The following is a 26,307-nucleotide window of genomic DNA, read 5'->3' as shown; positions in this document are numbered from 1 at the left end:
AAACCCTGCTTCTAGGCTTGAGTGACCACTAATCTACTTTCTATCTTTCTCTTCATTTTCATACTTTATTTGTCCCTGGGATTTCTATTGTTTCCCCAACTACTCTCCCAGCTCTGGGGACATCGTGGGGACAAGGGAGCCAGGGAGGCCCCCTGGCTGCAGAGCAGTCCCAGGGGGACAGAGCAGACTGAGGCTCCTGAGGCCACGGGAACCTCCAGCGTCAGCTCCTCTGTCCTGTCTGTCTGTGTCTGTCATCGAATGTGGCCTGCTCACATATCTGATGGAGGCGGGTGCAAGGCCTGAGTTGCTGTGTGGTCCTGGCTCTGGATGTGGCAGCCAGGCCTCAGCTCTGGAACAGATGGGGCAGCTGCCGAGCACTGTAGCCAGCTGGGGAGCAGGAATCCAGGGTGCTCCTGGCTCTGTGGCTGTGGACTGGAGTCAGACTCTAAGCTTCAGGTTTCTTAGGGATAGAAAAATGATAATAACTTTAGCTTTCCTGGCTGTTGTCAAAAGTAAACGAGATCATGGAAGTGAAAACCCCTGGTGTTCAGTAAATGTTAAGGTGAAGAGTGTTATTGTTTTGTTTTTCTGAGAGTGTGGGAACTGAGTAAATTCTGATTCTCACATTTCCAGGATTGAACATCTACTTTTGCCTCCTCTCAAAACTACACTGAAGAGCACTTTTTAAATGCACAAATCCACAAGAATTATGAGAATGGGAAAGGAGCGCAGAAATAAAGTTTCAGAAGCAGGAAACAGTGCATGTTAAATAATTTGGCAGACCCAGGAAATCAGAGTCCTGTGCGAGCAGAGGGAAAACCTGAGGCCTGTCCGGTCTCTGCTGTGATATCCCGAGGCTCAGGGACTGGCAGTACCAGGTATCTCTGGGCTTCGAGGGGGAAGGCAGACAGGAGGATTGGTGGAAAGTCTGCTTAAGGGTAGTCAGACCCCTCCCTGACGCTACACAGCCAGGGCTGCCTCCCGCACTCCGCAAGTGGCTAGCAGATGCTTCTCACCGGAAAGTTTCCAACAGAGAATCTGGGCTTAGAGGCTAAGGCACAGCTAAGGGCTGGACGCAGCACTAACATCAGGAGGGTAGTCAAGTAAATTTGGGCATACTGGGTGCTCAGTGCTCCAGCCTGTTCTCCTGCCCCGACCCTCAGAGTGCCAGCAACCAGGCCTTTGTCAGAAAGCAGAGGAATTGGACCAAAGAGACTGCCATGGAGGTTCCTCAGCAGACTCAGATATCCTCCAGGGAAGCCTGGTGTCCCCAACCCTCCCAGAGTTCCAATTAAGGGTTTTAAATTTCTTAAATAGAAGCAAACAACCAAAGGTTCTTTGATGTATAAGGAACACCCATGATGTGAAAGACACTGGCAAAACAAACAAATGGGGGAAAACGCTAAGTAGAAATAAAAATTCTTCAGGGAGAGCAAAACTTCACTTATAACCCCAGTGACACGGAGAAGGTATTGTTTCCTTATTCCATGGACACAGTGACACAGAGCATTTAGGGAACAAAAAGTCTCTCAGGAATTAAAAACATGTTAGCAGAATGAAAAAAAATCAGTTAAATGCAAGGAGAAAAAGTGGAAATATTCTAGAAAGTGGAATAAAAAAGCAGAGATCTGGAGCCCTGGCCGGTTGGCTCAGCGGTAGAGCGTCGGCCTAGCGTGCGGAGGACCCGGGTTCGATTCCCAGCCAGGGCACATAGGAGAAGCGCCCATTTGCTTCTCCACCCCTCCGCCATGCCTTCCTCTCTGTCTCTCTCTTCCCCTCCCGCAGCCAAGGCTCCATTGGAGCAAAGATGGCCCGGGCGCTGGGGATGGCTCTGTGGCCTCTGCCCCAGGCGCTAGAGTGGCTCTGGTTGCAACATGGCGACGCCCAGGATGGGCAGAGCATCACCCGCTGGTGGGCAGAGCGTCGCCCCTGGTGGGCGTGCCGGGTGGATCCCGGTCAGGCGCATGCGGGAGTCTGTCTGACTGTCTCTCCCTGTTTCCAGCTTCAGGGAAAAAAAAAAAAAAAAAAAAGCAGAGATCTGGAAAATAGAAAAGGAAAGATACAAAGAGTAGAGCAGCTGCTTAGAAGGTTTAACATTCAATCAATGTTTTGGAAAGAGAACAGAGAACCTGGAAGGAATCAGTAGTTACACATAATGTAAGAGTTTCTAACTTGAACGGATTACTGAACGCCCAGAACCGTGGACGACAAAGAGGAGATTCTGTGGCCCTGGCCAGGTGGCTCAGTGGTAGAATGCCGACCTGGAGTGTGGATGTCCTAGGTTTGATTCCCAGTCAGGGCACACAGGAAAAGCACCCCTCTGCTTTTCACCCTCCCCCCTCCCTCCTCTCTCTATCTCTTTTCCTCCTGTAGCCAAGGCTCAATTGGAGCAAGTTGGCCCCTGGCACTGAGGATGGATCTATGGCCTCTGCCTCAAGTGCTGAGAAGAGCTCGGTTGCTGAGTGATGTAGCAACCTCCCAGACGGGCAGAGCATCCCCACTAGAGGGCTTGCTGTGTGGATCTTGATTGGGGCACTTGCAGGAGTCTGTCTCACCTCCCTGCCTCTCACTTAATAAAAAAAAAGAGAGAGAGAGAGAGCTTCTGTTTCTTTTTTTTTAAACAGAGGGGAGAGAGAGAAAAAGGGGAAGAGAGTAGGAAACATCAACTCATAGTAGTTTACTCTCCGTATGTGCCTTGACTGGGCAAGCCCAGGGATTCGAACTGGAGACCTCAGTGTTCCAGGTCAACGCTTTATCCACTGCGCCACCACAGGTCAGGCGAGAGCTTCTGTTTCAAAGGAGGAAAGGACCAGCCACTGGAATGGAGCTGAACGATAGTGCCCTGATGCTGTGAAATGACTTTTTTTTTAATTAATTTCACAGAGAGAGGAAGGAGAGAGAGAGAGAGAGAGATTAATTTGTTTTCCCACTTATTTACGCACTTATTGGTCGATTCTTGTATATGCCCTGACCAAGGTTTGAACCCGCAACCTTGGCATATCAGGATGACATTCTAACCAACTGAGCTTCCAGGCTAGAGCCAAAATGGCTTTGTAAAAGTATTTATAACCTAGAATTCTTTACTCAGCCAGATTTTCAATGAAGTCTGACTGCAATATAATCTCTCAGAAAGTCGTCCCCCCCCCCCCGCCAACATGCCCTTTTTCAGGAAGCTACAGCAAGCTGTGCTCCACCCAAGTGGAAGTATAACCCAAGGAGGAGGAAGCCAAGAGAGGCAGGAAACATACGATTCCCCAGGAAAGAGGCAGAGGGACTCAGCAGGATGGTGAGAGGGAGATCCCAGGATGGAAACTCTGTGCAGGTGCAGGGATCCCAGGGTCCAGACGGAGCAAATCAGAGGGCTCCAGAAGGGACCCCCCCCCAGGAGGATGAAACACAGAACACCCGGCACAGCGGTACATCCAGAGAGTCCGACAACCCAGAGAGTTTGGGTTTGACTTAGTGATGAGGCATACATAGAAAATTAAGTAACTTAGGAAAACAAAATGAGCACAAACTCTAAGAAAAGCTTGTACAGGAAAAGAACAATTATAAGGGATTCCTCTGTGGCCAAGCTGTGGATAGTGCTGATGTAATTATAGTGCTGTAGACACTGCTGAATGGAACTAACAAAACCAAGCCATCACTGCATGGTGTGGGGGGCAAGGGGGGTAGTACCTGTACGGGGGTGGAGCGCGGAGAGAAGGCAGTCCTCACTCCATTGTAGGAAGTCAAGAGGTGAGGCCTCAAGCTGAGGAAGCAAGAAGAAACCCAAGCATGTTCTTTAGAAAATCAGGTAAACAATCAGGAATGATAGTGTAAAAGTGGTTTCCTCTCAAGAGGTGGGAGGGGGATGGAGTGGGGCCTTGTGGAAACTAAATTATGTGACTGGTAACTTTCATTAATTTTCCAATGAAAATGGAAAGTAAATGAAGTTGGCAAATGCAGGAGGACATTAGTTGCAGCACTGTTAAATGCTGGAAGTCACTAAATGCCCAACAGGAGCAATCACAGAGTCCTCTGCCCTCACTCCCAAGGAAGAGGAAGACCGAAGTTTATGATCATGGAGAGAGGCCCACAATAGTTGCTTTAAAAAGAAAAGGTACATTTTAAAATACTGATTTGCTACCCGCCAAATGCTGAGTCTTCATTGTTTTCTAGATGTGCTGAGGAAGTCAAAACCCCTGGGGAAGAGGCTGGCAAAGCTAAAGTCCACTATAACGTGGAGTTCACCTTTGACACTGATGCCCGCGTTGCCATCACCATGTACTATCAGGCCACTGAGGAGTTCCAGAATGGCATTGCCAGGTAAGGATAAGAGGCCAGGCGAGCCACTTCCTTCCCAGCCAGGTTCGGGTCCGTGCCTCATGCGCTGACCTGTGAAGGAAAATATTCTTTTTCTACAACCAGGTGAGATCTGGTTCTTGAATTTGTATTTTCCTCTACAGAGCATCACTTTTGCACCTTTGCCCTTTAAACTGTGCCAGGTAGATGGCAGCACAGCCCTTCAGATCACTGAGATGCTGTTAACACTAGCTGCCCTTCTGTGGCCAGGTGGGTTACATAGATAAGTTTAATAGTATTACCAAGCAAAAGCAAAGGAAACAGATAACAAAAGAGGTCTGGTCTAGTCTATTCTATTTCCAGAACCTGTGGATAATTGAGAACAGGCATGAGCCAGAGGAAATGGTCGGACCTGTCTGGGCTACATACTAACTTGCTTTGCCTCCTACATTGATCAACAGCTACATCCCCAAAGACAACAGCCTGCAGTCGGAGACGGTGCACTACAAGCGAGGGGTGTGCCAGCAGTTCTGCCTGCCATCCCACACCGTGGACCCGTCCCAGTGGGCTGAAGAAGAGGTGTGCCGCCATTGCTGGGGGTGATGGCTGCTGGGAGGGAACACAGGCAGGCTCTGCGCACAGACCCCAATGGGCCTGGGAGCTAGTTAAGACCACGGCCAGCAGCAAAGGGACTGCCCAGGCACTTGAAGGTCATACTCACCTTCAGCCCTGTAACTCCTTCATACCCTTCAAAGAATACACTGAACCTCATAATCGTTCTGTTGCATACTGGCCCATTACTGAAGCAGTGGTCGGCAAACTCATTAGTCAACAGAGCCAAATATCAACAGTACAACGATTGAAATTTCTTTTGAGAGCCAAATTTTTTAAAACTTAAACTATATAGGTAGGTACATTCCTTATCGAGGTAGCGCCCACACGTGGTATTTTGTGGAAGAGCCACACTCAAGGGGCCAAAGAGCCGCATGTGGCTTGCAAGTTTGCCGACCAGGGCCTAGGGTATTTCAGGAAATCGATGCTCAAAGGAAAGAACCTGGAGGTTCACAGGGCTGTACCTCTATTAGGTTTTAAAAAGGAAACTGCTAGCCTTCAACCAGAGGGACTTGGATAGTTATGAGGCTGATGAAGGGGGAGCAGAGATGAGGTTCTTGATACCTCCCTTTCTGATGGATTTAAGCATGTTAAGCCCTTCTTTGTTCTTCTTTTCTTTTCTTTCTCTTCAGCTTGGCTTTGATCTGGACCGAGAGGTTTACCCATTAGTGGTCCATGCTGTGGTCGATGAAGGAGATGGTATGGACGCCCTCTGTCTCTTTTTGCCCACACTGCCTTTTTATGGCACGAGGCCTGGGGCAGCGGTGGCCTAACCTGTAGGGGTCAGTCAGGCACATCTACATCCCCTTCCCACATTTGTGTTCCCAAGGCCTTCGGGCTGACAGGAACATCACCGGGTCCATTAATGTGCCTCTGTGGTGACAGCACAGGACGTTTACCCAACTGCAGGGAATCGGGGAAGGTTGGTGGGCATCCAGGTGTATTGTTTGGTTTTCTTCTTCATCTTCTTTATTTCTTTCAGAGTATTTTGGCCATTGCCATGTACTGCTAGGCACTTTTGAAAAGGTAAGTGAGCAGCTTTATAGGGCCTCACTTTAGCACATTTAATTCTTTCATGGAAGAGCGTGTGCACCCTTGTCACTGACTGTCTGAGCTTAGCAGATGGGGCTGGCTCCCGAGGCTCTGGAGGGAGGGGGTTGAAGACAGACCACACTGGGGGCTGCACTGGGTTCAGTTCCAGCTCTGCCACCAATTTGTGTATGACCTTTAACCCCATAGGCCTCATTTCCTCTTCTTCAAATGGAAGGGTTAGACCAGCCATTTGTAAGCCCCTGCCAGCAGTAGGAGTTTGTAAGTCCACACAGTGGGTATCCCAGAACATGGGTAGTTGAAGAGAGTAACAGTGATCAGCCGGTGCTTCCTGGCCCTCCTCCCTTGTCATAACTCGTGTTTTCATTCCAGCACACGGATGGGACCTTTTGTGTCAAGCCCCTCAAACAGAAACAAGTAGTAAGTATCAAGGCTAGGGACTGTTAGAGTCCCCCTTCCCCTTCCCCTGCCCCTTCCCCTTCCCTCCCCTCCCCTCCCCTCCCTTCCCTTCCCTTCCCTTTCTTTCCTTCCTTCTTCCTCCCTCCCTCCCTCCCTTCCTCTCTCTCTTTTTCTTTTTTCTTTCTTTCTTTATCTTTTTTCTTTCTCTCTCTCTCTTTTTTTCTTTCTCTCTCTCTCTCTCTTTCTTTCTTTCTCTTTTTTTCCTCTTTTGCTAAGTAAGCACTCTCCCTCTCTCCCCCTTTTTTAAATCAAAGAAGATAAAAGGGTATGCTTTTTTTTTATTATTACTCATTTTTAGAGAGGACAGAGAGGGAGAGAAAGAGACAGAGAGAGAGAGAAGGGGGGGAGGAGCTGGAAGCATCAACTCCCATATGTGCCTTGACCAGGCAAGCCCAGGGTTTCGAACCAGCGACCTCAGCATTTCCAGGTCGACGTTTTATCCACTGCGCCACCACAGGTCAGACCAAAAGGGTATGCTTTTGTGTGTTAGAAACTTCTTGGGTGGTCTGAAAGGAATACTGATTTTTGGTGTCTTTATTGTTCCAGAATTATTGGTGTTAAGTAAGCCATTATCTGAGTAAAGGCCTTGAAGTGAAAGGACAAGATTTGTCTCCTGACATTAGGTTTAGGGAGCCTTCTTTTTATCTAAAATGCCAGGCCTGAAACATTTCAAGCTAGAGGATAAAGAGTTGGGGTTCAATTCAGGACCAATTAGAGCCCTTGGCTTCATTTATCCCAGCAGTGCTTTGCTGAAATGCAGAGTTTGCTGGCCATCTTCCCCTTCCAGAATGATCAGCAAGTTACACATATGTCCCTATAAGTCCTAACCCCAGCTGTGTGCTACACTTCGGGCTCTTGCAGGAGCAGGAGAAGAGTTGGAGGGTGGAGGGGTGGTGCCCTTGACATTGGCAGCCCGGCACCCATGGGGAATGGGGAATGAAATCCTACAGTATTCATTGTTTTTTGGATTAAGTGCTCTCCCCTCTTAATGAGGTTAGTAGTAGTCAATATTACTTTCATATAAATTAGTTGATCGTGTCCTTTCTAATATAATCACTGAGTTAAAACAGGCTTTAAGAGAGGCAGAAAAGGAAACAGATCCTGAGCCTAGGGTATTGCCTGGAAAGACCAGCCTCACTGATGGCCTCCTAGGATGCCAGGATAGGGTGGATGGCTGGGGTAGCTTAAGGAGAATGGTTTATCTGTTTTTCTGTTGCTGGGTTGGCGTTAGTAACAGACTTTGTCAAACTGGGGAGGGGGATACGAAGTCTGTGACAGGCTAGGTCTTGGGGAAGGGGATCAAGACAGAGGCCCCTCCCACAGAGAAGGGGAGGGGCCCAGACTAGTGCAAGTGAAACTAGATATTGAAATTGGAGTTTTGTTTGTTTGTTTTGTTTTGTTTTTACAGAGACAGAGAGAGAGTCAGAGAGAGGGATAGACAGGGACAGACAGGAACGGAGAGAGATGAGAAGCATCAATCATTAGTTTTTCATTGATTGCTTTCTCATCTGTGCCTTGACCACGGGCCTTCAGCAGACCGAGTAACCCCTTGCTCGAGCCAGCAACCTTGGGTCCAAGCTGGTGAGTTTTTGCTCAAACCAGATGAGCCCTCGCTCAAGCTGGCAACCTCAGGGTCTCGAACCTGGGTTTTCTGCACCCCAGTCCAACGCTCTATCCACCACGCCACTGCCTGGTCAGGCTGAAATTGGAGTTTTAAGAAACAAGGCCAAGAGGGGCGATTTCACTGTGAGCTGGATACAGGCGGGTTCCTGGCGGGGGTGGGGCTCAGTCAGCCTCTCCTTCCTTGCCTCCCCCCTATGTTATCCCTTTTCCTCTTTCCCTTGACCAGTTTTCCTCCTCTATCTTTCTCTCCCCTTTCTTCATTTTTATAATGTGTAAACCTAGCTTTTGTCTCATAGCTAATGTTGTATTTGGATGCGTATTGTCCCGCCTTTTCTAGTCTCCTAGGTCTTTCATAACTGTCAGCAGCAGTGCAGGCAGGACAGGTATTACTGCTGTTTGTGAACTTTTTTTTTTTACAGAGCCAGAGAGAGGGATAGACAGGGATAGACAGACAGGAACAGAGAAATGAGAAGCATCAATCATTAGTTTTTCGTTGCACATTGCTACACCTTAATTGTTCATTGATTGCTTTCTCATATGTGCCTTGACCACGGGCCTTCAGCAGACCAAGTAACCCCTTGCTGGAGCCAATGACCTTGGGTCCAAGCTGGTGAGCTTTTGCTCAAACCAGGTGAGCCCGCGCTCAAGCTGGTGACCTCGGGGTCTCAAACCTGGGTCCTCCGCATCCCAGTCCAACACTCTATCCACTGCGCCACTGCCTGGTCAGGCTGTTTGTGAACTTGTGTGTTCCCTGTTGGTATAATGATGGGAGAATTAGACATCTGATTTCCTCTCCCTTAAAGAGAAAACATAAGCAAATAAAAGCATCCTTTGCTTATCTAGGCCTTTGATCTTTTTCACTGTTAATCAGGCATCCTTAGTTACCAGGGGGAGGGAGGTGAGTTCCCACTTCTGTCTCTCAGCAGTCAGCCTGCCCCTGAACTTGTTTCTCTGTTTGCTCCACAGGTAGATGGGGTCAGCTACCTCCTTCAGGAGATCTATGGGATTGAAAACAAGTACAACACACAAGAGTCCAAGGCGAGTTCTACTCGAAATTCTGAATGTACTGTACTCTTCCCAAGAGGCAGAGTGAGAAATTCTCTGATAAAGTCAGGATCTAGGAACATCAGGTGCCTAACTCTGGAATCAGTTCTGTCCTATTGCTCACAAAAATTAGGGCACCAGGGACATGCAGATACTCCAGTACTTTCAGCCTTTTGTACAGTGCATTTCCAACTATGAAAGTTGGTTTTGCATCTCATTTGCATAATCGAACAACTTTCTTTGACTTGTTGCTTTTCTGATGTTCTTGTTTAATAAAAAAAATCAAATGCTTTTTTTTATTGCTTCATATTCATTTTGAAATATCTCCTAATTTTTGTGAGCAGTAGTTTCGTATTCCTCCTTTTGGATAATTATACCTAAGTCACTTTGGAAATGAAAACAGGCTTGTTCGGATCACCCTCTGCAGAGCTCTGTGTCCTCCATTCGTCAGTGGGGCTCTCATTGCCCTGTCTTTCCCTGGGTGGTCTCCTGGGTCCCTCAGCTCAGTAGGTCAGAGAGCCTCATAAGATGGTCAAGGCCTCATAAGAATGTCAAGGCCTCATAAGATGAACTTGAGGAAATGGTTCCCAGAATAAGTGAAACTGAGCGTGTGAACGCACTTGGTAAGCTGTAAAGTCCCGAAGCAGATGTAAAATTTTGTTCTTATGACTTGTCTCAGTTCTTCAGACAAACTGACTTGTGTAGAAAGTATGCGTCTTTGGTCATTGGCTGACTTTCTGTTTCCTGGCCAGGTGGCCGAGGATGAAGTGAATGACAACAGTGCCGAGTGTGTAGTGTGTCTGTCGGATGTCCGGGACACCTTGATTTTGCCCTGTCGCCACCTCTGTCTGTGTAACACCTGTGCAGACACCCTGCGCTACCAGGCCAACAACTGCCCCATCTGCCGACTGCGTAAGCCCCTACGGGTCCTCAAACCAATGGACATTGGGAGGGATCACAGCCTCTGTCTGACTCCTGCCCCAGATGTCCTGACTGCCCTTCCTCTTCTTTACAGCCTTCCGGGCACTACTTCAGATCCGAGCCATGAGAAAAAAACTGGGCCCCTTGTCCCCAACCAGCTTTAACCCTATCATCTCATCCCAGACATCTGACTCAGAGGAGCACTCGGTAAGTCGCAAACACTGAATCTTCTTGCTGTCTCTACACACACACAGACACACACACACACACACACCCCACCCCCAGCCTGACTTTGCAGCAGTAGTTAAGCCTTGGCAGTGGAAGTGATTAGTGAGCTGGCTGGAACCATGTTACATTAAAACCAACCTGTATTACAATGGAAAGTTGGATATAGATCATTAAACCCCTTTCCTCCTTGAGAATGTGGTGTCCAATTAGTGTTGACCATGCCTGGAGCCCTCCTGCTCTTTCTTAGTGGTGCCAACTCATGATCTCCCCTAAGCAGAAACAAGGGGGTGGTCTTTTCAGATTGGAGTACAGTTTACTGTCTCTATCTGAATCCTCAAAGAAGGTAACTATGTGTCTTTGTCCCATATCACCGCATCCCATATCACTTTGCCTCTGAGCCCTGTAGTTCTAGCCTGACAGATACTGACTTTCCTTAGATTTACTTGCCAATGGAAAAGATTTATCATGCAGTAAGCCGTATTGGGATAATTAGTTAGCTATTTGGGAAGGAAAAATCAGTTTAGCACTTTAAGCCCTACCAGATAACAACTTTCACCTGGAGTAACTAATGAACTATATTACAAACCAGGCAAACCAAACATTAAAAACCGAGACTAGTCTGACTGATGGTGGTGTAGTGAACAGAGCTTCTACCAGGGACACTGAAGTCCCAGGTTCAAAACCCCATGGTTGCTGGCTTGAGCCCAAAGGTTGCTGGTTTGAGCAAGGGATCACTGGCTCAGCTGGAGCCCCCTGGTCAAGGTACATATGAGAAGCAATCAGTGAACAACTAAAGTGATACAGATACAAGTTGATGCTTCTCATCTCTCTTCCCTCCTTCATCTCTCTTTCTCTCTCTTTTGCAATAAAATAAAATAAAAATATAAAATCCAAAAAATGTAGAATAAATTATCGACAACTCTTTGGTGGAATCTGGATGGGAAAAGGTCTCTCTAGCCTTAAAAACAACAGTACACTACAAAAACAGACTGCAGATTTTACCACATAAAAAATGTAAAACTTTAGATGTATAAAAGATGACCAAAATCGCTTGAATAGGCGGTGGCACAGTGGATAGAGCGTCGGACTGGGATGTGGAAGACCCAGGTTCGAGACCCCAAGGTCGCCAGCTTGAGCACGGGCTCATCTGGCTTGAGCAAAAAGCTCATCAGCTTGGACCCAAGGTCGCTGGCTCGAGCAAGGGGTTACTCAGTCTGCTGAAGGCCCGCAGTCAAGGCACATATGAGAAAGCAATCAGTGAACAACTAAAGTGTCGCAATGAAAAACTGATGATTGATGCTTCTCATCTCTCTCCATTCCTGTCTGTCTGTCCCTATCTATCCCTCTCTCTGACTCTCTGTCCCTGTAAAAATAATAATAATAATAATAAATTAAAAAAAAAAGATGACCAAAATGAAAAGGCAAACAACCAACCATTTAAAGAAAAAAATGTGTTTACAGCATTGACACCAGAGAAAAGGCTCATATTTTTCCTGTAGCTCATGTGAATAGAACAGTAGATGAATACTCACGGATGCCAAAAAATTCTCAGAAGAGGAAACATAGCTGGTTAAGTAATGTTTTTCAAAGTCAATCACATTAAAAATCAACATTGTGCTAATTAAAGGAGATATCATTTTTCACCTTTCAAATTTAAAAACCTTTTTTTTAAAGCCTTTTTAAAAATTTTATTTATTTATTTATTCATTTTAGAGAGGAGAGGGAGAGACAGAGAGACAGAGAGAGAGGAGAGAGAGAGAGAAGTGGGGGAGGAGCTGGAAGCATCAACTCCCATATGTGCCTTGACCAGGCAAGCCCAGGGTTTCGAACCAGCGACCTCAGCATTTCCAGGTTGACGCTTTATCCACTGCGCCACCACAGGTCAGGCCTTTTAAAGCCTTTTTAAAGATACTTCATGATGGTAGAATTATTATTTATTTATTTATTTATTTATATATATATATTTTTTTACAGATACAGAGAGAGAGTCAGAGAGAGGGATAGATAGGGACAGACAGGAATAAAGAGATGAGAAGCATCAATTATTAGTTTTTCATTGCAAGACTTTAGTTGTTCATTGATTGCTTTCTCATATGTGCCTTGACTGGGGGGCTACAGCAGACTGAGAAATCCCTTGCTCAAGCCAGCGACCTTGGGTCCAAGCTGGTGAGCTTTGCTCAAACCAGACGAGCCCGCGCTCAAGCTGGCGACCTCAGGGTCTTGAACCTGGGTCCTCCACATCCCAGTCCAACGCTCTATCCACTGCGCCACCGCCTGGTCAGGCTATTTATTTATTTTTAAGTGAGAGGCAGGGAGGCAGAAAGACAGACTCCTGCAGGCACCCCGACTCAGATACACCCAGCAAGCTCCCTACCAGGCGATGCTTGGCCCATCTGGGATCGCTGCTCTGTTGCTCGGCAACTAAGCTATTTTACCTAAGGTGAGGCTATGGAGCCATCCTCAGCGCCCAGGGCCAACTTGCTCGAACCATTTGAGCCATGGCTGCAGGAGAGGAAGAGAGAGAGAGTGAAAGAGAAGGGGGAAGGGGCCTGACCAGACGGTGGTGCAGTGGATAGAGCGTTGAACTAGGATGCAGAGGACCCAGGTTCGAGACCCCGAGGTCGCCAACTTGAGCTCAGGCTCATCTGGTTTGAGCAAAAGCTCACTAGCTTGGACCCAAGATCGCTGGCTCGAGCAAGGGGTTACTTGGTCTGCTGAAGGCCCACCGTCAAGGCACATATGAGAAAGCAATCAATGAACAACTAAGGTGCCACAATGTGCAACGAAAAACTGATGATTGATGCTTCTCATCTCTCTCCATTCCTGTTTGTCTATCCCTCTGTCTCTGTAAAAAAATAAAAATAAAAATAAGAGAAGGAGGAAGGGGAGGAGTGAAGAAGCAGATGGTCACTTCTCCTGTGTGCCCTGTCTGGGAATCAAGCCATGGGACTTTCACACACCGAGCTGATGCTCTACCACTGAGCCAACTGGCCAGAGCCCATAATGGTAGAATTAAATAGATTTTCTGTCCTGCTTTTAGGAAAGTAACTAAAAAGATTATTGGAAAAAAAACCCAGCTATATATATCAAGAACTTTAAACACATTTATACCTGGTAATCTCAGGTCTAAGGATTTAATACCAAGAACACAATCTGAAACAAAGAGATGTATTCACAAGGGTGTTCCTCAAAATGTTGTTCACAGTCAGAATGTTGGATACAATGAAATACCCAGTACAGGGGGATTGTTAGGAATATTTGGTGTCTGTGAAGAGGGGACATGTGTAAAGGAAAATACTTCTATTCAGTGAAATAAGCAGGATATAACATTGTTATGGACAGATAGATTATAACTATATAAACAATACAGAGAGGAAAATTGGAAGAAAGTACACAGAATGCTAATAAAATGCTCACTGTGAGTGATTTATTGATGGTTTTCCCATTTCCCCCCTCTTTTCTAATTTCCAAATTCCCTGTAACAAACATACCATATTTTCCCATGTATAAGACACATCCTTTTTTGAAAATTTTGGGGTCTAAAAACAGGGTGAGTCTTATATAGTGGTTGTAGAGTGGGGTTTTTTACTTGCATTTGCCACTTTTTCATGCTTGTTTATGTGCTCATTGTTGAAGACAGTGATTCGTCATCCGACACAGATGAGGACAAGCTAATGGATGGGAGTTTTGACAGTGACAAGTTGTATGAATTTTATAATGAATAAAACTTGAGTTCAATAACTTCATGTAATACATTTTTTTTTTCAAATTTTGGGCCCCAAAATTAAGGTGCGTCTTATACATGGGCACACCTTATATATGGGGAAATATAGTATATGTCCATTATAATCATAAAATAGATACCATTTAGCAGGAGTTCATCTATAAGCAGAATCTAGGACTATGTGGTCCTTTGACATGTTTTCTTTCCAGGCCTCTAGTACAGAGGCTTTTATTGACAGACCTCTGCCCCCCGCCCCAGGGCAGATGTAAAAGAAGACATTTGTCTAGTGCAGAGTAAGAAACACGATCATTTGATTAATTTTCAACATGTCTGATCCCGCTAGTCCTCAGAGAACATTCCACCAGGCTATGAAGTGGTGTCGCTTCTGGAGGCCCTCAACGGGCCACTCACCCCTTCCCCAGCGGTCCCTCCACTCCATGTGCTTGGAGATGGCCACCTCTCAGGAATGCTTCCTGCGTATGGCAATGACGGCCATCTGCCCCCCGTCAGGACGCTGTCCCCCCTCGACCGCCTGTCTGACTGCAGCAGCCAAGGACTCAAGCTCAAAAGGAGTCTCTCCAAGTGGGTAGCTGGCATTCAACCGTATTGGCCTGGGGTTCTTGGTACGGTGTTTACCATCATCCCTCAGCTCCTCAGCGCTGGCTCCTGTCCTGGGTGCCTGGGACAGGGGAGACCCTCTGAGCTGTTCCCAGAGCTTTTATTTCACTAAAGACCTGGAGCTGACACCCAGAGGAAGCTTATCCCATCCATTAGGAAAGGAAAATAAGATGACACATCAGGACTCGGGAGGACCCAGATAGACAAATCTATTATGCATTCCATGAGGAGGCAGGCATGGAGTATAGGGGCATCGTTTAGTCTGAAGACTAAAGCAACCTGGTGATACATATCTTTTAAGCATTCAAATTCAACCAGGCACAAGTCACGATGAGCTTTCTGTGGCAGGGTAAAGGAAGATATTTTATAGATGAAAATATTAACACACTAAAAGTGTCAATGGTTCAGACACAAGTTATGGAAGAGAAAGAGAAAACTCAGATTTTTTACACCCAGAAGAGGTCTCAGTGTCTTCCCAGTGCTCTTGCCCACTCATGATTAGGGGTTCCCCTCACAGTCCTCCTCTTCCTGCAAGGTCTGGTCAGTATGTTCTGCTCTTTACCCAGCTATCAGCTTAGCTGCTATTCCCTGGATGTCCACAGGTCCATCTCCCAGAATTCCTCCGTGCTGCACGAAGAGGAAAATGAGCATTCCTGCAGCGAATCGGAGACACATCTCTCTCAGAGACCGTCTTCCCAGCAGCTTGAAGAGGTAATCTGCATTGCCCTCCCTTTCTGGGGTGTTGGACTCCATCCAGGACGTGCCTCTCCAGGTCCCCCTGCTGTTATTCCTTCATCAAACCCCAGTGAACACCCTCTGAAATGGCGGCGAAGGTTTCGGTCAATTCAGTCATTCACGACGAAGCCTGTTTTTTTTATTTACCTGTTACTATTCCATGTGCACAGGACCGCAGCAGTGAGGAGACCACAAAAGTCCCCGCCTGGTGATGATTATGTTCTTGATAGTGGGGTGGGGAACAGAAGGCAGTAGTAAAGTGTGTGTCAGATGGCACTATGGGCCGCTGTGACTGATAAGGGAAAAAGGAGTGTCAAGGCCAGAGGTAGGGTTGCTCTCTTTAAAATGTGGTCCGTGAAGAGACCCAATGAGGTGTGAGAGTGAGCAATGCAGACATCTGGGAGCAGAGAGTCCTGAGTACAGGTGCAGCAGGTGGAAAAGAAAAGCCCTGAGAGGCATGCAGGGATGCCACCATGCAGGGATGCAGTGCAGTGGAGAGAAGATGGGACTTCCTGCCCTCACAGACCTGTGCACCCTCACAGACTTGAGTTAACAGAGGTTTTTACACCCACTCTCGGCAGGGCAGTGAGCTAGGTTCCGTGGAGCACACAAAGATGACAGGCAGGCTCCCATCCTCAGGAGCTCATGGTCTAGTGGGGACAGGACATGTACATGGATATCAGCATCATGTCTGGCACGTAACTGTTGCTCAGATAAGTGTTTGTTGAACGAATAAATGAACTGAATGATGGGAAACAAGTGTGCCACAGCAGAAACAATGAAGTGCCATGGCAGAATGCGAAAGAGTCAAGGGCAGGAAGCCAAGGAAAGTGCAAAGGAGGACCAGGCACTGAGTCCTGACACTTTTTAGAATGAAGGGAAAGCCAAGAGGAACATGGGGATGGGAGGAGGGGCAAGTGCAGGCTCTGAGGGGGTCTCTGGCTCTGTGACAGCTTTGTTTCCTGGAGGCCCACCTGCCTGAGGTGTGCAGCTGGGGTAGGGGCAGACAGACTGAGACAGGAAGTGCTCCAGGAGTGCAGGCTGCAGGGAATGTGGATCTATGATCAGAAAAGAACGCCTGCCTGTAGAAAAGAGAGTGGGTTGTGGAGATAGAGCCTGCAGACTTTGTATCTGCCTGGAACAGGTGAGAGCGCCTGCCCAGGTGACTGATAGGTGGGTGTGGGGGCAGGCCCTGGGGAAAGGCGGCGTTGCGTTAGATCCGTGCCGCGATGCCCAGCCTGCAAGGAGGCCTCTGCTGCTTTTCTTTTCCTTCAGAAGGAAAGCTGTTGATAATCCCGGAGAAACCTGGGGTGTTCCCATGTCACAGCTGCTGGGTGACCTGTGTCACCGGAGCTGCAGTCTTTGTATGGCCCCAGCAGCTGCTGTGCCTGTCACGCAGGATGTGCTGACTGAAGGCTGCACCTCCCCTGGGGGACAGCCGTCCAGGCGAGGGCTGGAGAGAAGTCATGACAAAAGAAAAACTGCCCTGCCTCTGCATGTGACTGGTGTTGTGACCATGGGGACCTGTCCTCCCAGTGTCCCCTTTCCTCCTCCACTTTCCCCACGCCCCTTGACCTTTCACCAGTCCTCCAGTGTGTCTGACTTGTGCTCCCTCTGTTGTCCCAGGAATGTGGCATCACTCCAGACAGTGAGAATCTTACCTTGTCATCATCAGGAGCCATTGACCAGTCGTCTTGCACAGGGACACCTCTTTCTTCCACAATTTCCTCCCCAGAAGGTACACGAGGGAACAGGGAAGGATGGTATGTTCCCGCCCCCCCCCCCCCCAGCTTAGTTTTCAGCTCCAGTACTTCCTCCAGAGCAGACCTAGTGCAGCAAGTTAACATTAAAGCTGCTGACTAGTAGACCCAACTTGAGAGGACTGGGGACTTGTTCTCTTGGCATGGGTGGTGGTGGTGTTGCTGAGCTGAGGAACAAGCAGCCATCTTACTTCCAGTCCTGCAAATCTCTGATCCCTGAGGTTGCGTTCTGAGCTCTAAATATGAAGGAGCAAAGCCAAAGCCTTCCATCTAAAACCTCTTAGGTGAGGGCAAGGTAAGGCCACTGTGTCCATTCCGCGTGGCACAGGGGGAGTGCTTCGCTCCTCACTCAGCTCCCAGAGCCCAGGCCTGACCTCCATCTCCTCCCTTCACCTCCTGTCTCCAAAGGCCCTGCCAGCAGCAGTCTGGCCCAGTCGGTCATGTCCATGGTGTCCTCCCAGAGCCAGCACTCCCAAATCAGCACGGACACAGTCTCCTCCATGTCTGGCTCCTATATCGCCCCGGGCACTGGCACCGAAGATGAGGGAGAGGCTCTCCCTTCCCCGCTGGCTACCAGCAGGGCCACCTCAGAGGAAGGAGAGGTAAGGAAGGGGCATGAGGTTGTGCTTGCCACACTGTGTGACATACCCCAACTAGCTCACTGAAAGGTCTGCCAAGGACGTCTGCAGAGCCCCCACTGTGCTCCGAGGGAGAGCCCAGAGATGGGAACAGTGACCCAAGGCTTCCTCCGCAGACCTGCTTGGCACTGCTTCTGTCCTGAGGACGTGATTTGAGTTTGCTGCCAGGTGAGCAGGGTGTGGAGGCAAAGTGCTTTGTGCCTTCATTGTCTTTACTCTTTTGCAGATGATACCAGCAGTGTCTCCAGATAGCAATTTTGTGGGCCTTGCTGAAGAGCAAGACGCAGAGGTAATACTTACGGGGGTGGAGCTGCACCTTCCCAGTTGGAGGGCCCATGGTGCTGGCTGGGGAGGCAGATAGGATGGGGGCTGTCCCGGAACAGTTCTTCCCAGGTGGCATTTGCATCAGGTATGGTGTGAAGGGAGCAGCCACTGTACACTCTGGTCGGTGGAGTATCTGATTAACAAAGGGCACTGGTCTTGGTGTAACAGACACAAAATGAGTTCTGGAGCGACCCTGGACCTCAAGAACACGTTTGTCCTTCATTCGCTTAGTGAATGTTTACACAGGATGGCTGTGTCACAGGCACTGCCCAGCACTGGGGGCCATAAAGACCTGAGTGACCTGGTTTCTGCCTGCCGGTACCCAGCAAGGATGGAGACAGGGTTACAGTTCAGCCTGAGAAGTGCCTTGACTAAGGTGTGTGGGAGGCTCTTGAAATGCCCATCTCACATGAGGGCTGTCATACTGATCCTCAAAAGAATATCTGGATAGGGTTTGCGATCCAAAGGAATTTCTGCAAGTTTTATGATCTCACTATTTTCATTGGACTTTTATTTCCACCATAGAAAACAGTATGAGCTAAACCAGGAGTCCCCAAACTTTTTACACAGGGGGCCAGTTCCTTGTCCCTCAGACCGTTGGAAGGCCGGACTATAAAAAAACTATGAACAAATCCCTATGCACACTACACATATCTTATTTTATTTTATTTTTGTATTTTTCTGAAGTTGGAAACGGGGAGGCAGTCAGACAAACTCCCGCATGCGCCTGACCAGGATCCACCCGGCATCACCAGGGGGCGATGCTCTGCCCATCTGGGGCATCACTCTGTTGCACCAGGGCCATTCTAGCGCCAGAGGCAGAGGCCACAGAGCCATCTTTAGCGCCCGGGCCAACTTTGCTCCAATGGAGCCTTGGCTGCAGGAGGAGAAGAGAGAGACAGAGAGGAAGGAGAGGGGGAGGGGTGGAGAAGCAGATGGACACTTCTCCTGTGTGCCCTGGCCGGGAATTGAACCCGGGACTCCTGCACGCCAGGCCGACACTCTACCACTGAGCCAACCAGCCAGGGCCCACATATCTTATTTTAAAGTAAAAAAACAAAATGGGAACAAATACAATATTTAAAATAAAAAACAAGTAATTTATTTTTTTTATCAATTTTTTTTTAATTTTTTTACAGAGACAGAGAGAGAGTTAGAGAGAGGGATAGACAGGGACAGACAGACAGGAATGGAGAGATGAGAAGCATCAATCAGTATTTCGTTGCGCATTGCAACACCTTAGTTGTTATATATATATTTTTTTTTAATATATTTTTTTAATTTCTTATTTATTTATTCATTTTAGAGAGGAGGGGGGGGAGAGAGAGAGAGAGAGAGAGAAGGGGAAGGAGCAGGAAACATCAACTCTCATATGTGCCTTGACCAGGCAAGCCAGGGTTTTGAACCGGCAACCTCAGTATTTCCAGGTTGACGCTTTATCCACTGCGCCACCACAGGTCAGACAACACCTTAGTTGTTCATTGATTGCTTTCTCATATGTGCCTTGACCGCGGGCCTTCAGCAGACCGAGTAACCCCTTGCTTGAGCCAGCAACCTTGGGTCCAAGCTGGTGAATTTTTGCTCAAACCAGATAAGCCCACGCTCAAGCTGGCGACCTCGAGGTCTCGAACCTGGGTCTTCCGCATCCCAGTTTGACGCTCTATCCACTGTGCCACCACCTGGTCAGGCAGAACAAGTAAATTTAAATCAAGAAACTGGCCCTGGCCGGTTGGCTCAGAGGTAGAGCGTTGGCCTGGCGTGCGGGGGACCCGGGTTCGATTCCCGGCCAGGGCACACAGGAGAAGCGCCCATTTGCTTCTCCACCCCCCCCTCCTTCCTCTCTGTCTCTCTCTTCCCCTCCCTCAGCAAGGCTCCATTGGAGCAAAGATGGCCCGGGCGCTGGGGATGGCTCCTTGGCCTCTGCCCCAGGCGCTAGAGTGGCTCTGGTCTCGGCAGAGCGAGGCCCCGGAGGGGCAGAGCATCGCCCCCTGGTGGGCAGAGCATCGCCCCTGGTGGGCGTGCCAGGTGGATCCCGGTCGGGCGCATGCGGGAGTCTGTCTGACTGTCTCTCCCCGTTTCCAGCTTCAGAAAAATACAAAAAAAGAAAAAAGAAAAAAAAAAAAAAGAAACTGACCAGTATTTCAATGGGAACTATGCTCTTCTCACTGACCACCAGTGTAAGAGGTGCCCCTTCCAGAAGTGCGGCAGAGGCTGGATAAATGGCCTCAGGGGGCCGCATGCGGCCCGTGGGCCTGTAGTTTGGGGACCCCTGAGCTAAACTATGACTGTGGCTATTCCCAACATTTCTAGCCTGCATCTGAAATGTGCCTCAGATCTCATCCCTCTAAGCCACTGTGCTTGCCAAACCAATTCTGCCTCTGCCTGATTCCTAGGCATCCCCAGCGTATGCCTTGAAATCAGCCCTGGAGTTAAATACCATTAGGGTGATTAGTTCTTGGTCTTCAGCCCATGAATATACAGTCGACCCTTTTCTTTTAAAATAAAAATTTGAGACAAACAGGATACACCTAAAAGCAAGATCTCAATAGACCAAGAAAAATGCTTCTATAGTTCACTTTGAACAGCACAGTTCAGGCCTGGCCTGTGGTGGCGCAGTGAGTAGAGCATCGACCTGGAACGCTGAGGTCGCTGGTTCGAAACCCCTGGCTTGCCTGGTCAAGGCACATGTGGGAGTTGATGCTTCCTGCTCCTCCCCCCTTCTCTCTCTCTGCCTCTCTTTCTCTCTCTCTCCCTGTGTCCCTTCTCTCTAAAATGAATAAATAAAATTAAAACAAACAAACAAACAAACAAAAAACCCCAGCACAGTTCAAACCCTCATTGTTCAGAGTCAAGTATCTATTTTTTTCATTAATTTGAGAGAGAGACAGAGACAGGAGGGGGAAAGGAGAAAAAGAGACGAGCATCAGTTTGTTCCATTTAGTTGTGCACTCATTGGTTGCTTCTCATATGTGCCCTGACTGGGCATCAAACCTGTGGCCTCAGTGCACCAGGATGTTGCTCTATCCACTGAGCTACTTGGCCAGGGCCTCAACTGTATTTTTAGTTTGCAGTTGGGAACCCAGTTGTGTAGAGGGCCAACTGAAGTTACTGTGCGGATTTTCAACTGCGTTGGTGGTTAGGCATTGTTTAAGGGTCATCTCTACTCATTTACTGTTTTGTAGACTCATAGCACCTTCCTTCTGTTGTAGGGAAATGATGTTATAGAGGAAGACGATGGGCCGCCCACACAAGAAGATGGTAAAACACGTGGTCTTTTGCTCCTTACTATTAGATTCTTTTCTGGGTGTTCTTTCCAGGATACAGAAGGGGGCCCCTGGCATGAGTTGGCGGCACTCTTCAGTGGTGTGCCATTGGGAAAGGGTTACCTTCTGGACGGAAGAGTAAAGCAAGCATGGTATCTGAGGACTGCAGTGGCCATCCCAGCTCATTCTGCGCTCGGCGCCAAGGCTGTCAGGGTGGGGATGCCGCAGAAGACATTAGGAATTCTCCGTTTGCATTGCTAGATTGTGAAGCTGCTCAGGCAACACCTATCACCTTCCCTCCTGCTCCGGCTTTTCTGCTGAGTCTCCTGGAGCTGCTCTAGCAGCCCCCAGGTTTAGTAGCCACAGTGAAATAGGCTCCTCCACTTGGGTGAAAGGACTGTTAGGCTGCTGGTTTGGTTTGGCTTTAGCAAAGAAAGTAGCTGATGTCACAGTAACAGGGATCTTAGGAGCCAGCGGCACAGGGAAGGCACAGTAGAGACAAGGGTTCTGGAGCTATTGTAATGATTTCCTTACAGTAATTCAGGCCTTGATTTTCTCCTCCATTGGAAGAATGTCATTTCTGCTGCCGCTAGGAGAGAAAGGATGATCCGCAGGGCAAGGGAGTAGGGAGAAGGGGGTGGGGCTGGGAATGGCCCACCTGGAGATGGAATACCATGTGTTCCAGGAACCAGTGTCTCTCCCCTCTGCTGCCCTGAGGTGCCTCCCACAGAAGGATACCTCCAAAGCAGACCTGGTCCCCAGCCTGGACACAGATGTCATCCTAGTTGCTTCTGCTGTAGCGCTGGCCATTGCTTGGGGAGTTCAGGGGAGTGCATGCGGACTTGACCGCTCTTGCCTGGCCAAGTAGCCCTGAAGGAGGGGATGGCCACTAAGGCTGTGCCTCAGCTACGGTCTTGCATGCCGGCCGGAGACAGGGTTGGGCACTTCAGCAACTAGGTTGATGTCATCCGTGCTCAAGGCTCCCTTTATGACCATTCCCCCCATAGAGGACCTGCTTCTGACAAGTGCAGGGCTACAGGGTTTCCCCCTGACGTTCCAGAGCCAGCCCACACAATGGACTTAGAGTTCTTCCTCCTCTTTTCACCACAGAAAAGAAGAGGGAGCTTGAAAAAAAATAACTTCTAAAACTTTCCCCTTCCCTTCTCACATGTCCATAGGTTTCTGGTCAGTCCCTTAAAACATAGTCAAAATAACATTTCATAAGTCTCCTAACAGAATGAGTCATAAATTTGTGAATGTAGTGATTCTGATTTGATATACAAAATTATGGAACCTAGGACCTTTAATTGTCATTCGGTATTTAGCATCTGCAGAACCTTATTGTCATAAGCACACCCCACAGCACTGACAGAACAGGCAGGAGCAGGGTAGCTTTACCAGCAGGTCCCCCAGCTTTTTCCAGCAGAGCTCCACTTGGGTCACATTCCCAATGGAGCCTATGACCCATTCAGCAGCCCTCCCCAGGGGTCCGACTTGCTGTGGAACAGCGGGTGGAAAGGGACCAATTAGGGAAACAGAGCAGTATAGCTCGAGAACACGAACATACCCACATAACCTGATTCCTTTATTGTCTACTCTTTACCCACTTACTTACTGTCTTTTTTCTTTAAGCACATGATTTGATTTTTTTTTTTTTTTTGTCTCCATCCTTAAGATTTTTATTTTAAGGACAGCAAAGCAGAGAAAAATCCAGTCAGGCCCTGTCTAACTGCATTAACTCCGTTACAGGCCAGAGGACATGCGCATTTCTAGGTATGGAGTGTGACAATAACAATGACTATGACATCGCAAGCGTGAAAGCACTGGACAATAAGCTGTGCTCTGAGGTCTGCTTACCCGGTGAGTGGCAGTCTGCTGAACATGAACTTGGTGGGAGATGTTCCCCTGCTCACACCCCTGCTCTCACCGGGGGATACCCATCCCTGCCCTACAGCTCCTGCAAGAAGCCGTGGGCTGTGCTGAGATGCTGAAAGGAAGTGAGGAGGCTCAGGACAACCCCTGAGCTCTGTGCCCTGAGGGAGAATGCTAGGACAGGAAGAAAGGAGCAGCTGTCCCTGTCCTTCCCATCTTGCCTGCCAGGCCTGCCTCCATCGTGATCATGTGATCCCATGGCAGGTGGCCTGGTCTTGTTTTCTTCAACAGGAATTCTGAGGTGGATGCCCCTCCCTACCTTGGAAAGAGAGCCTGAGACCCTGAAAGGAGCATCATAGCTCCTCAGAAGGAATGTGTTTCATTAGAATCAAGGAGGAATTTGAAAGCCAACATTTTATAGACTAGGAAAGGCTCCAGGATCCAGTGAGCTTTCAGTTACCAGCTGCATTGTACTTGTTAGCACTGGATCCCAGAGGAGAGGTCGGGGGTCGAGGGTGACTGAAGCCCTGACTTTAAATTTCATCAGGGCTGTCAGTGTACCCCTTATTCCTTCTTACCATACTACACTGAACTTAGGCTGATCTACAAATGAACCATGTTCATCACACATTGAGCACTGACCTCCTTCGAACTCATGTGCTCAATCAAGGGTTCCACAAGCCACTTCTCCAAAGCCAAGTCTTACCCCAATGGACTTGGTCAAGCTTGCCTTCCAGGTTTTACGGCAGACATTGTCCTTCACGTGTGTTATTTGTAATCTCTCCAACACTCCCCTGAAATGAAGATTTATTTCAACCTCAGAGCAGCCCTGTCACATCATGGGTCCAGTGCTTTACTCGTTCAGCGAATTGACCAGAAGTGTTGGAACCACACAGCCTCCTGTGGTTGCCACGCTCCATCAGCCCGCACAGGCTGTGGCCGGGGAGCCATACTTCTTGGGGCCTGCTTTCTCTAGCCTTTCAAAGGGCTCTTGGGTCATTTTCTACTTAGTGCTGACCAGGTCCAGGTCTGGACTTCACTTTCTGCCTCCCACTCTCTACCTCACTTCTGTCTGTCCATTTGTTTTTCATGTCTTTTTGCCAAGTGTAAATTTGTCTGGTTTGTTTTTCAATTCATTTATGTTATCTAGACTCCTTATGAAAGTTCGTGTTTGCTTTGCGCCAGCACCCAGCTGTGCTGCACCCGCCCCCGAGTTTGCTGGGCCTGTACACATCCCGGAGGCTCTCGCTGGGGTTTCTGTTCCAAACCAGCAAGTGCTCAAGTTCCATATACTAAGATTTTTTAAGAAAAAATTATTTGCGAAGATATATTAATTCCTGTTCCAGTAAAATGGGGATGCTTCTGTGCAAGGGTGATAGGAAAGATTGGTTTGGGCCGAAGATGACATCTCTGCCTTCACTCTACCATGAGTCTGTGGCAGCTGTACTGACCTTCTGCTCGCTGGCCTTCAGGAGTGAACCGAGGTTCCTGCCTTCTTTGAGGGGCTCCCCAACCCATCCCCATTTTTTGGCAGAGGGAGCTGCTGGGAATTGTTTCAGCCAACCATGCTGGTGGAGATTTGAACTTATTCCTTCTGCTTCCTCCTCTTCCTAACTCCCTCCGGCCAGACTGCTTGTTGACATTTATTCCACTTACAGAGTTGTGGGAGGGGAGTGAGCCCTGGAAGGAAGGAAGGACCCCTGGTGTTCCTTGTGGTGATCTTGGAAGGGAGCCACCTGATCTGGGATTAAACTGGGTTCACAGTGGAGGCCAGACACGAACCAAACACCTGTGATAGCTGTTGGGAGAGGGACGCATGAGTAAGTGCTTGAGGTCCCTATGCACCTCACCAGAGGTCTCCAGGGCTCTTACGGAAGAGGGAACACCTATCTGCTTTCATGGTAAAATGTTTCTCTGGTTCTGCTGTTAGCATTGTAACTGGTAGCAAAGTGCTGGGGGACTCTCTGGAAGCATCCCTGGGGTTAGTGACAGGTGAGTCCACTTTGATAGGTCCCATGGAATGAATAAGCTTCTTACCCCTCAGCTGTAAAGTCCTGTGACTGGATGCCCTCCAACTATTGGGGCTCCTCACAGGCCTGTGGCCTCAGGACAGCTTCCCAGGCCCTGGGTCTCTGCTTAAGTCTGTTTCCCTCTCCAGATAGACAGCGCCCCTTCATGGAGGGCCCTGGCCGGGGAGCGTCCCGCTCTCCCTGCCAGCATCACCCTCCCTGTGCTCATGGTGCTCTAGGAGGTCCAGCCAGCAGCAAGGACCGCACAGGTCCCCATCCTCACCACTCATCAGTGACGCTGAGAGGGTGCCTATGTCTTTCCTTAAGAAGCCTCTGGTGTCCTGTGGGTGTGCTCTGAGACTGTTCTGAAAAGCCCTCAAAGGGAAGGATCTGAATTGCCGTGTGTAGGCAGTGAGCAGAGTAGAATTCAAGACCAGACTAAGTAGCAGTGGTTTCAAGGAATTTGGTGGACTATCACAGAGCTGGCAAGATAGTGGTAAGGGGACCAGTGGTAACCCTGTGAAAAGCCATCCTCTGGGAAGGGTAATGATGGAATAAAGCAAAGATAATATGGGTTTAGTAGTGGAAACACAAATGTAGTTTTTAATGATTACATTGAGCAAAAGTGGGGCATATCTAATGAAATCTAAAAATACTGATGGAGACCTGAAATTCAAGGGTAGTGAATGACCCAAGTCTAAGATGCTCCTGGGAGAGAGTTGATACTTCATAGTCTCTAAGGAAATATCCGGCTTACTTTCTTTCCCCTGGAGAGAAACTCTGACAGCCAATTGAACTATTATAGCCTTAAACTTAGCCACGGGAAAGGAGTGCACGAATGGCCCTAAATGTGCTCCCAAATTCTGCCTCTAGAGGGTCTGTTCACTCTCCCTTTTTTTTTTTTTTTTTTTTTTAATTTTTCTGAAGCTGGAAACAGGGAGGCAGTCAGACTCCCACATGCACCCGACTGGGATCCACCCGGCACGCCCACCAGGGGGCGATGCTCTGCGATGCTCTGCCCATCTGGGGCGTCGCTCTGTTGCAACCAGAGCCACTCTAGCGCCTGAGGCAGAGGCCATGGAGCCATCCCCAGGGCCCGGGCCATCTTTGCTCCAATGGAGCCTCAGCTGCGGGAGGGGAAGA

The 26,307-nt window shown here is 48.5% G+C and overlaps 1 protein-coding gene across 3 annotated transcripts in view; it reads left to right on the top strand.

Moving 5' to 3' along the window:
* Positions 1–26,307, top strand: part of RNF157 (ring finger protein 157) — a 91,221-nt gene that overhangs the window by 59,740 nt on the left and 5,174 nt on the right. For all 3 annotated transcript variants that reach the window (XM_066381275.1, XM_066381276.1, XM_066381277.1), the window contains 15 exons: positions 4,162–4,308; positions 4,746–4,863; positions 5,529–5,595; positions 5,879–5,922; positions 6,319–6,366; positions 8,995–9,066; positions 9,825–9,984; positions 10,088–10,200; positions 14,289–14,527; positions 15,166–15,274; positions 16,925–17,036; positions 17,467–17,660; positions 17,923–17,985; positions 21,230–21,278; positions 23,033–23,143. In XM_066381275.1, coding sequence (XP_066237372.1) covers positions 4,162–4,308; positions 4,746–4,863; positions 5,529–5,595; positions 5,879–5,922; positions 6,319–6,366; positions 8,995–9,066; positions 9,825–9,984; positions 10,088–10,200; positions 14,289–14,527; positions 15,166–15,274; positions 16,925–17,036; positions 17,467–17,660; positions 17,923–17,985; positions 21,230–21,278; positions 23,033–23,143 — 1,646 coding nt within the window. The remainder of the gene's footprint in view (positions 1–4,161; positions 4,309–4,745; positions 4,864–5,528; positions 5,596–5,878; positions 5,923–6,318; positions 6,367–8,994; positions 9,067–9,824; positions 9,985–10,087; positions 10,201–14,288; positions 14,528–15,165; positions 15,275–16,924; positions 17,037–17,466; positions 17,661–17,922; positions 17,986–21,229; positions 21,279–23,032; positions 23,144–26,307) is intronic.

Source organism: Saccopteryx leptura, chromosome 4, assembly GCF_036850995.1.
Source record: "Saccopteryx leptura isolate mSacLep1 chromosome 4, mSacLep1_pri_phased_curated, whole genome shotgun sequence".
In the NCBI taxonomy this organism is placed as follows: Eukaryota; Metazoa; Chordata; class Mammalia; order Chiroptera; family Emballonuridae; genus Saccopteryx; species Saccopteryx leptura.
This window is presented reverse-complemented; position numbering and strand designations above follow the sequence as displayed.